Here is a 12,046-nt window from a genome sequence, read left to right on the forward strand (position 1 = left end):
CGATGAGGGCGGGAATTGTCATCCATGAAGATGAATGCTTCTCCGAAATGCTGCCGATATGGTTGCACTATAGGTCGGAGTATCTCTTTTCTGTATCACATAGACGTTTCGGCGCCTTCCATGGCCACCAGTGGCGTACGTCGGCCCCACATGATGCCACACCAAAACATCAGGGAACCACCACCTTGCTGCACTCGCTGGACGGTGTGTCTAAGACATTCAGCGTGGCCAGACTGTCTACAAACACGTCTCCGACGATTGTCTGGTTGAAGACATATGCCACACTCACCTATGAAGAGAATGTGATGCCATTTCTGACGGGTCCATTCAGCATGTTGTTGGCCCCATCTGTGCCATGGTGTCTAGTTTGCAAAGGTGGACCCCGCCATGAACGTCGGGAGTGAAGGTGCGCATTATGCAGCCTATTGCGTACAGTTTGAGTCGAAACACGACGTCCTGTGGCTGCACGAAACGCAATATTCAGCATGGAGGCGTTACTTTCAGGGTTCCTCTGAGCTGAATTCCGTAAACAGCGGTCATCCACTGCAGTCTTGGCCTTTGGGCGATCTGAGCGAGGCACGTCATCGACAGTTCCAGTACTTCCTCCATGTCCGAACAACATGGCTTTGTTTCATTCGGAGACGTCTGGAACTTCCCTTGATGAGAGCCCCTCCTGATGCAACGTAACAATGCGGACACGATCAAACTGCGGCATTGACCTTCTAGGCATGGCAGAACTAGAGACAACACGAGTAATGTACGTCCTTCCTTGTGGAATGACTGGAAATTATCGGCTTTCGCACGCACTCCGTCTAATAGGCCCTGCTCATGCATGGCTGTTTACATCTTTGGGCAGGTTTAGTGACAGCTAGGAACAGTCAAAGGGACTGTGTTCTTGATGCAATATAAACAGTCGGCGTCAGTTTTCCGGCGATCTTGGAAACGAGATGATTCAACACTTTTTTGATGTCTGTATTATTGCTATACGTACTGTGTAAACATAAAAGAAAACTTCCTCCCAGTCACACTCCACAATTTCTGTATTGAAAATGCAGCACATTTTTCACTTTTGTTTGAAGTATTAATTTTATTCTCTTAATTAACCAAATAAGTGTGCAGAAAACTTACTGATATGACATTTTTATCAACAGAAAACCAACCCGTTTGTGTGAATATAATCTACAACGGCCGTTAATTGGCGGTGCTTTCGGAGTCATTATGACCGGTTTCGATTGTATATAAAGTGCGAGGAACATACAGTGCCATGCGCTCATTCTTTTCTTTTAGTGACTGTACATAGTACACATTAACTTTTGACGAATAACTTTTTTTTTGCTAGTTGTTTTACGTCGCACCGACACAGATAGGTCTTATGGCGACGATGGGACAGGGAAGGGCTAGGAGTGGGAAGGAAGCGGCTGTGGCCTTAATTAAGGTACAGCCCCAGCATTTGCCTGGTGTGAAAATGGGAAACCACGGAAAACCATTTTCAGGGCTGCCGAGAGTGGGGTTCGAACCTACAGTACTATCTCCCGAATACTGGATACTGGCCGCACTTAAGCGACTGCAGCTATCGAGCTCGGTTCCGACGAAGAACTTTACATCTGAGTTAGCTTCGTCGATGCTAGTTTAGATATTATACCTTGATGTAAGTCATGTCATTTGGACATCGTCAAACTTACTGGAGTTCATCTAAGCCATCACTCGCTTTCAAGTTCTCACAAGTTAGTTATGTCACTGGATTCATTGCTGAGTATCTGCACAAGGTCTTCCTTGGAAGGATGCCACTATAAGTGACGTGTTGATGGGCACTTGAGCAACTGACCGTCCGGCCTGAGTGGCGCCTCATGTTTTGATAATGAAGTGGGCGCCATTTTAGTTCGTTACCGCAGGCTCTGCACTAATCTAGAGTTTCTATCGCTCTGCTTGAATGGCACCAGGTCACTGTGTTGATAAGAGCAAACCCCCTTTAACAGACGATGTCGCATTTGTCAACTTCACCTTCCGTCGAAATATGCGCTGTTTCACAAGACGATTTATTACTGCCAAGAATATCATTATCACTATTATTACTCTTTATCAACGAAGCTCATTTATACTGACGTCTTATCTGTCACATTACGTCAGATAAATTTTGTATCCTCCCTCTATCTAGCAATGAAATAGGTCTCACTGCCATCACCGTGGGATAATGTAGTCTTGAAGTTGACGACTTTTAGGTTTTTCTTTTATGTCCGCCTTCACTCCCATCGGTTCATTTAATTTCTTCACAGACTGTGGCTATTTACTTACCTTACTTTGATAGATGTAATCGTGTATGATTCAGTCTTTCGAGAGCCGGGCTGAGTTCACGGACGGTAGAACGCTGGCTTTCTGAACTCAAGTTGGTGGGTTCGAAGAACACTGTTTTCCTGTTAGTAGCACTGTGGCATATACTGTACATCTCCAGTAACAGAGCTATGTTTAGAGATTTTGTTATTTATTTTACTTACAATTTTGCTATTCGTCGCACAGACACAGGTAGGTTTCATGGCGACGATAGGAAAGGAAAGGCCTAGGATTGGGAAGGAAGCGGCCGTGGCCTTAATTAAAATACAGCTCCACCATTTGCCTGGTTCGAGAATGGGAAATCACGGAAAAACCATCTTCGGGGCTGTCGACAGTAGGGCTCGAACCCACTATCTCCCGGATGCAAACTCAAAGCTGCGCTCCCCTAAACGCACGGCCAACTCACCCAGTCTAGGGATTTTGTAGGTTCGATCCTGGCTCAGTCCGGTGGCATTTGAAAGTGATCAATCAATCAATCAATCAATCAATCAATCAATCAATCAATCAATCAATCAATCAATCAATCAATCAATCAATCAATCAATCAATCAATCAATCAATCAATCAATCAATCAATCAATCAATCAATCAAAAGTAAATGAATTATGTTATTGACCCCAGTGATAATGGAATGATCCATAATGCTCAGAAATGCTTACCCATGGTCGAAATTTAAAGGTACTCAAGTATGTTAACCTCATGTTGGTAGATTTACTGGCACGTAAAAGAACTCATGCAGGACTAAATTTCGGCACCTCGGCGTCTCCGAAAACCGTAATAGCAGTTAGTGGGACGTAAAAACAATAACATTATAGAGAATTTATAGTACAACTATAAGCTTCCATTCGGAAGATGGTTAGTTAGATCTCCATTGTCGATAGCCTTGAAGACGATTGCTACCTCGTCAAATGACTCGAGTGTTACGTGGTCAGCATGACGATATTCTCAATCACATTACGTGCATTCTTCACCGGGTCCGCAGCGACTCATATTGGTCAGTTCCCCAGTTCATCTCATGAAATTGTGCGAACCTTGTTCGGGCCACGAGTCTGGGATTAAACACATCGGACGACCCGAGAATTGAACTTGGGGATTCCAGGTAAGAGGCGGACACACTATCCATACACCACGAAGCTAGTATACCCCACTTTCACCAGCCTCCTGCTCGGTCTGTTATTCAAGACACAGTAGACTTCTTTTCTCTTAGTACTTTCTTTACATTATTTCCCCAAAAATCGGAATTCAAAAATTAATTGCTGAGTTTTATGGGAAAAAATTGTATAAGGCAACAAGAAAAACAGTATATGCCGAATATGGTCTCTCCTCCTCTTTCACCTTTCCCATACGTTCGTTGGGCCGCAGGTAAGAAATGTGTTCCATATATCTATCTATCTATCTATCTATCTATCTATCTATCTATCTATCTATCTATCTATCTATCTATCTATCTATCTATCGATCGATCGATCGATCGATCGATCGACATGTCTCTGTTTTACGGCTGGATGCCCTTCCTGACACCAACCAGACTGGGAGACGGTCGATAGTGTGGTGTTTTTTGAAGAGGTGTGTATTGAAAAAACAAAATACCCAGTCCTCGAGCCAAAGGAATTAACGGGACGCGGTTATAATGCCCAACCACGCCGGAAATCGAACCTGGGACCCCCTGAACCGAAGAATGCGATGTTGACCATTCAGGAAAGGAAGTGAACAAGCGAGATACATTATAATGTTATTTATTATACAAATTTTCTCATTTACTTATGTTTATTAGGAGCCTTCGTGGCTCAGGCGGCAGCACACCGGCCTCTCACCGCTGGGTTCCGTGGTTCAAATCCCGGTCACTCTATGTGAGATTTATGCTGGACAAAGCGGAGGCGAGACAGGTTTTTCTCCGGATACTCCGGTTTTCCCTGTCATTTTTCATTCCAGCAAGACTCTCCAATATCATTTCATGTGTCAGTCATTAATCATTGACCCAGAAGAGCGCGTCAGGCTTCGGCAGCCGGTACAATTCCTATCCTCGCCGCTAAATGGGGGTTTCATTCTATTCCTGACCTGGGAAACAGGCTGTGGATTTTCTTTTTTCTTACTTATGTTTATTACTGGAGATATTCTGAAATTGACATTTACACCTTGTACAAAACTACCATTTCACCTTACACAATTCAAATATTTTAAAGTCTAAGTTATTACCTCTTTTCCCTCCAATTATAATACTGAGCTATATAAAATCACGTTTCACTTTATTTTTCCACTTGATATTGTAAGAAGCGTACGAAATGAAACAGAACTCATTTACGACATTTTTGGCCAATCCAAGATAAGAACGGAGTTATATGTGACAAACCCTTAATAACATTTTTGTCTTAATCTTGAAGGTAATATGCATCTGTTCGCCGATGATATATATGATGTATATTCAAAGTTTATTGAGGAAGGGACACATTTATATACGAGGGCCATCCAGAAATTAAATTTCCCTATTTTGTTAAGAAAAATACAACATGCAAAACTTTATTTGACACCCACACAGCAATGTTGGAGCGAATTTTCGACATAGTCACCACGAGAATTGAGACACTTGTCACATCGTGGGATCAACTTTTGTATTCTGGTGTCGTGTCGTACCAGTCTGCCGCCGGGGAATGGAGCCAACGTTTGACATCCGTCTTCAGCTCTTCGCCCATATGAAAATGTTGACAGGAGGACAGGAATGTCCTGAGGTGTAAGGAAAGACGAAAATTACTGGGAGCAAGATCAGGACTGTACGATGGATGATCAAATACCACGCAGACGAACTCCTGCAGAACAGTTGCTGAGCGCCGAGCCGTATCTGGGCGAACATTGCCATGGATCAGCACTACATCTACACTGAGCAGTCCACGCCTCTTGGTTTGAATGGCCCATCGCAATTTCAGTAGAAACTTTATCACAGACTAAACTTCGCAGGCGGCGGGAAAAAGAATACGAGCCCCATTTCGAGCTACTGCTCCTGCGCTACTGACACCAGGCGGGACTTGTCCGGCCGGTATATGATTGCTGTGTCATTTATCTGTCGCGAATACTCCCGGCTTAATACGTTTACTTTGCAACAGAAGAAATGGGGAAACTTAATTTCTAGATGGTCTACGTATATTAGTAGCCTGCAGTATATTTATTAAATAATAATATTTTGCTAAAATTTCTTCCTACATTTAAAATAAATTAATGTGATTTTGCTTCGTGGTAATGTCCACTTGTGTTTCAGTATTCAGTAGCCGGGAGCGACTGTGTCCGAAGGAGAATGGTGTGTCCCTACCTAATGGACGTGTACTGGAGATGGAGCCACTTCGAGAACTGCCTTCAAATGATGACTTGGCGTCCACTAACGGGGTAGAGAGTTGGCTGGAGACCAGCTCCAAGTATCACAGTTGTGAAGTGGTGGACAACTGACGAGCAGGGAATTTTCGGCGTCACAGCAAAGTCAAGAGACGCTGGAAATGAGAAACATAAACGAAGAATATTTTAAGCCAAGGCTCAGATTATTTGTGTAACTATCTGTATCGCTTTGAGCATCTAACTCTTTCAAAATCACCGCTTACTGTCACTATGCAGTTTCTTCTCAATGGACGTGGGATTTGAGCAGACGAACCATCTGAAAACTGTTATGTGTGTGGTATAACTATAGGAGGTCTTAAATGAATTCTCATGGTTTCTTACAAAGTGGCTTGAGTTGATGCTCATGATTCGGTGTGACCACTTTGCAAACAAAAGACGTACTTCATGTTTATATGAAAAATTTATTAGACTCTCGTCTGAGAGACAATGGCGTATACTGATGAAATTAATGTACAATTGTTATTAATAAGAGCGACGTACCGAAAGTAAGTTTACAGAGCATACTTTTGCCATACAGTACTAAAATTAATTCAACTGTACATTGTGTTTCATGGTTACCTCATCATTTGTCAAGGTACTCACCGTAGCGATTGAAATACTTTTCTAAGTGTAGGGTAAATCAGCCCATGCTCTCCACATAGTATTTGTTATCGTGTGATTTCAGTTTGCGTTTTACCGTAGTCTTGACGTCTTAATCACTACGAAGTTTGTTGCTATCGACATATTATTTCAAATCTATAAAGAGGAGAAAATATAATTTGGTGTTAAATTAGGACTATACGCCTTACGCCCAAATCTCTCACCAAATGTCGAAATATATTTTTCCGACAACTGAGTAGTGTACTCGTACGATAGCCTCTGTTGTCGTGCTTTATCACGGAGAAGCAACACACTTCTGAAAGTTGAATGTGAATTTCAGCAGTGGACAGGTTCCGTAACATTACGGACCTCTTGTTTGGACCAACCCTGTAGGTGAACTGTCGTATTGTACTTGCGATTGCAGTAAAAGGGCTTGTTCGTAGTGTTTTCAACTTTCAAGAAAGTACCAATAGAACACAAAATTATCATTCGAAATAATCTATCCATAACCGTGGATATTGTCCCTTTCTTGTAAACTTACTTTTAGTAGGCCTATGTCTTATTTAATTGAAGGGCAAACTTCTTATGAAACGGGGTATTCTTAACGAACTTGACTTTAAAACTTCGGATGATCAGGGATTCGACCAGTATTTCCGAAGTTTGGCCAAAGAAGGAGAATATCAGGTGAGACATCACCTCCAGTTGAATTAGAATGACGGAAATAATTAGTTAATTTTAGAATGCTCATTTGTCGCGTGTTTAGTCATACATATTTTCACTCGTGATTTCAAAGTCAGCTGGTAGACCGTGCTTTAACACTGTCCTCAGAGGTATGCTAAAGATTATCCGACAACAGATTGGAGTAGTTCTACGATACTAACACACTCTATTCTCAGAAGTATGTTAAAGATTTCCCGACAATAGATTAGTGTATTTCCAGGATACTAACACACTCTGTCCTCAGAGGTACGTTAATGATTTTCCGACAACAGATTAGTGTATTTCCGTGATAACCCCTATTAGACAATTATATTTAGTATACGAAGTAAATATTATTTTAAGCAATGAAGAAAAATCCTCTCAGTATCAGCTTTCGCAGATTAGGACAAGTAAGTCATCGACCTATCGATCTCTTCAGTTCATGGATATACCCCTTAGGTGGCCCGCTCCTCCCCTTCAGGAAGGGGAATGTAAACTTAATATCCGATCCGATCCATGGGTACACAAATGTGCACATATGTTTCTTAAATTTTTAGTCTGAGTCTGTGTGTAGCTTTTCAGGCTATATATCAACATCAAGGACGGTTTTTTAACTGTAAAATTTACCTTTTACGTGGTGGAATGGTTTCCGACGCCAACCCTATGTGGAAGGATGTATAGTATTTGCTTCGCGTGTTTTAGTGGTGGTTAGTAGTGTGGTATGTTGTGTGTAAATGAAGATGTATATTAATAAGATCATAAACATCAGCCCATGAGATAGAGGAATTAACGAAACGTGGTTAAAATACCAAGATATCTGGGAATCGAACCCGGAGCCCTCTGAACCGAAGGCCACTACGCTGACCATTCAGCGAAGAAGCTGGACTAGTTCTGACTGGTTGATAACTTTCGTCTGGAGTGTAGCATTGTATGGAAGCGAAACATGGAAGATAACTAGTTCAGAAAGAAAGAGAATAGGAGTGTTTGAAATGTGGTGTTACAAAAGAAAGCTGAAGGTAACATGAATAGATTGACTTATGAATAGAGAAGTACTGAATCGAATTATTGAGAAGAAAACGATTTGGCGAAATTTGACCAGTAGAAGAGATAGAATAATATGACATATATTAAGACACTCAGGACTTTTTCAGTTAGTTTGAGTAAAGGGTAGGCGGTAAGAATGACAAGGGTAGACCAAGGTATGTTCATGACAAACAGATCAGAGTAGATGTAGAATGTAGTAGTTACGAAGAAATGAAAATGTTCGTACAGGATGGGGTGCGATGGAGAGTGACATCAAACCAGTCAATGGACTGATGACCCAAACAACAACAACAACAACAACAACAACAACAACAACAACAACAACATCAATAACAGCAACAACAACAAAACTGCATTAGTCTAAAATTTTATACTAAATTATTGATGATGATAATGGTTGTTGTTTAAAGAGGCCTAACATGTAGGTCATCGGCCCCTAATGGTACGAAATGAGACGAAATGTAAAGACAATTTAAAAGTCCAAAATCATCCACTGACCAGAATTGAAAACGTGATGACGAAGAATTAATGGATGGATATGAACTGAAAACAATCAGTGGATCCAACTCACAATGTCCCACATTCCTAGACGCTAGTGTTAAACAATAGCATTACTGACCAAGGGACTGCTTCTAAAGCACAATACTGAATCGATGATGCTTGTAGTCTAAAGGGGACCAAATTCCAGGTCATCGACCCCTCATAATGGTACTTATCGCTAGGAAAGTAGAACCATGGTATTTGTCATGTTGTGGTACTAATCAAAAGTAGCGTAGACTCGCGGTATTCCACATATTATGGTACTACTCGCAGGTAGTGTAATACGGACATGTAACAGAGACCTATGATGTTTCATACATTGCGGCGCCATTTACAGGCGACGCAAACCTAAGGTGTTCCTCACATTGGTGTACTAATCGCAGGGACTCGTACTATCCTGTGGTGTTCCTCTCATACTGTAGTCGATACTAATCATAGGCAAGGCAGACCCATGGTGTCGCTCATATAGTGATACTAAGCACAGGAACTGTAAAATCCACCCGGATTCACACACTGTCGCTACTAATCACAAACCTATACCTAACACAGTGGTACTATGCACAAGTAAAAGCGACCCGTGGCGTTACCTGCGTGATAGTACTAATTACAAGTAGTCTCATGGTTCTAATTCGATCATTCCTTGGTCGCCCCTTTTAGTTGCCTCTTACGACAGGTGTATTCTTCGTCTGCGTCCCCCACCCACAGGGGGGATACTTAATTGTGGTAAAAATGTTTCTTTCAAGTCGCCTAATGGAACGCAAAGGGTTTGCAGATGCCTCAAACGCAATGATACGAGGATTGAGGCATAAGTCATTGCAACTATTTTATTGGCACGAATGCGGGATCTACCAAACACACGGAAATACACAGACTGGAGTGGGGGGGGGGCGTAAGGTTCAGGGGAATGTATGAAAAATGTCCAGTAGGTTTACCAGGTGTGGGATACAAGCAACGAAACTGTCAGCCAGGATATCCTTGTGCTGTATGATGATCATTCTGAGAGAGTACATTAAACTTTACGGTAAATCCGAGAAGTAGTCCCCTAGAATGTCCACAACTCGTTGCCAATGAAGCGGGACACTTCGGATACCAGTCGCCTCAGCATGTGTGTATTTTGCAATCTCACGTTTCACAGAGTTCTCAATGTCCTCTCGTGTCCCTAACCGTCTCCCACGGAATGGTTCTTTTACTTTGGGAATGAGGTCAAATTCGCACGGAGACAAGTCCGGTAAGCATGGCGGGTGTTCCAGTACTTCCCGTGATGTTCTTGCCTCATTAAATCCATTCTCCATGGACCCTGACTCACTACTGCAGTCACGTCGCCCTGTGCGTGGTACCTGTCCAATACACCGCCACCTCGTGCTGTGCCCATGTACTATGAGTGTCATGCTTTCCAGTACATATGACCACTGTGAAAATGCGAGAAAAAATAATTGCTATGACGTATGCCCCAAAGCTCGTATATTCTCCAGGCCGAAGACTTGCCTACTTTCACCCTACACGAAGATCACGGTCCTCTACCATAAATTTCCCATATTACACCATAATTCGACTTAGCAACTTTTTTTTCTCCAAAACCACTGAAATGACATCGCCAACACAGGAGTTGTGGGCGCCGGGGAGATTTTTCACTGCCACGCTGCAGGAGCAGGAGCACGAACACAATTGGCCGATTGCAGACACGGTGTTTAGACGATGTCTACGGTTAAACAATGCCTAAGTATGCCTGCCGCATTGCACAGACATTATTTATCACTTAGACACTGTCTAAACCCGACGTTCAACCGTCCATGTTTAAACACTGCCGAGAACACTGTTTAACCTCAAATGAGATGAGTGAATCACAATCAGAGATGATGTACCATGAAACATGTAATTTGTATTATGTTGTTGAGGCGATTCCTGGATGAAAGGTTAGTTCGACGGTTTCTCTGTGGGTCGCCCGCTGCGAAAACACAGCAATTCATTTGAAATGTACGGGGTGGTCGAGCTTAAAATAAGATTTCGCTATTCAAGAGACTTGTTTCTTGAGATTGACAAAGTGACAATCCGGTAACTGTCAACGGGAATACAATTCTTGGCAACCGATATATTTTATTATACATGGGGTAATTTCCATAGAATTATAGGACACTTCGACTACACACATGTCAGAATTACTTGTCCCAATCTTCAGAGATTTGTTACATACATAAACTCGGAGTGATTCACTTATATTTACTGCCAGGTAAGAACACATAATAGTGAAAACTAAAAGGCAGGTTGTATGTGGTTTTTATATATATAATTGTCGCGCTAATTCAGATAAGTTTTCGGCAACTATGAGATAGGAAAAGGTAAGTGGTGGTGATGGTGATGATTGTTGTTTTAAAGAGGAGTTCTGGGGAAGAAGATCCGTGGCCATAATTAACAGTCCTAGTATTTGCCTGGTGTAAAAATAGGGAAAATACGGAAAACAATTTTCAGGGCTGCCGATGATGCGTTTCGAACCTACGATCTCCAGAATGCAAGCTACATCTGTATGGACCATTACACATTACTATCGTTTCATCTTCCCTTCGTCGAAGTTATTTACGAGTAGTTTAAACTCACCATAACAACGCTATAATCAAAGCTACACTTCCTCGTACGGTGGCATGTCGCTTTAGGGTCGATAATATTATGATATTTAATTTCCACCGAAAGCGATATTCTTATCTGTGGACAAGTCATGCTCATGATTAGCCATATTTGAGTAATGTGTAGGAGGAAAACAGCTGACTGACGTTCGGCGCGAGCACCGACGAATTTCATAGGTTGCGACAAGCAAAGAGTTGCATGAAAGATATTTCTACCTCCATTTTCAAACCAATAATGAAACTTTAAACGATGTCTAGTTAAACATCGGCTGAACATTGTTTATGCAATGGAAGATCGTGCTCGATTTAGACATTGTTTAGGTAGACGTTGTCTAAGGTTTAAAACTAGTCATCGTTTCTGCAATCGGCCCAATATTGTCTTGAACTCTCAATGAAGCTGTATTCAAAATGTCAACCGCAGCAAGTCCCTCATCTATGAAGTTTGTAATCTCCTGGAAATAAATTGATTCTTTCTTCTCAATTAAGAGAATAATAGTGGCAAATGTTCTGATTCGAATTCAGCGCCAGTCTGAGTGGTTGAGACGGTACAACACTGGCTTTCTGACTCCAAATTGGTGAGTTCGATGCCATGGTATTGGAAAGTGCTCAAATACGCCTATTTCTTGTTGGTAGATTTACCGGCACGAACCATTACTATTGCAGAATCTACTGGAAAACCTTTCACTGTACAGCTTGTACGACCACATATGCCCAGAGCTGATGATCAAAGGCATATCGGACTCATAAATAGAAATCTAGGCGCGTGGTAGCTGAGTGACACTGGCTTCTTAACAGGGTGGGCGCGAATCGAATCCCAGTCAATTCACGACTCATTGTAGGAACGAGAAGTCAAGTTT

The 12,046-nt window shown here is 42.0% G+C and overlaps 1 protein-coding gene across 1 annotated transcript in view; it reads left to right on the plus strand.

Annotated features, from left to right (window-relative positions):
• The window catches only part of LOC136882316 (popeye domain-containing 2), a 154,920-nt gene extending 148,731 nt beyond the window's left edge, over positions 1 to 6,189 (plus strand). Inside the window, exon 12 of the mRNA XM_068229162.1 lies at positions 5,579 to 6,189. Coding sequence (XP_068085263.1) covers positions 5,579 to 5,763 — 185 coding nt within the window. The 3' untranslated portion in view covers positions 5,764 to 6,189. The remainder of the gene's footprint in view (positions 1 to 5,578) is intronic.
• The last annotated feature ends 5,857 nt before the right edge of the window (positions 6,190 to 12,046 follow it).

Source organism: Anabrus simplex, chromosome 1, assembly GCF_040414725.1.
Source record: "Anabrus simplex isolate iqAnaSimp1 chromosome 1, ASM4041472v1, whole genome shotgun sequence".
Lineage (NCBI taxonomy): Eukaryota > Metazoa > Arthropoda > Insecta > Orthoptera > Tettigoniidae > Anabrus > Anabrus simplex.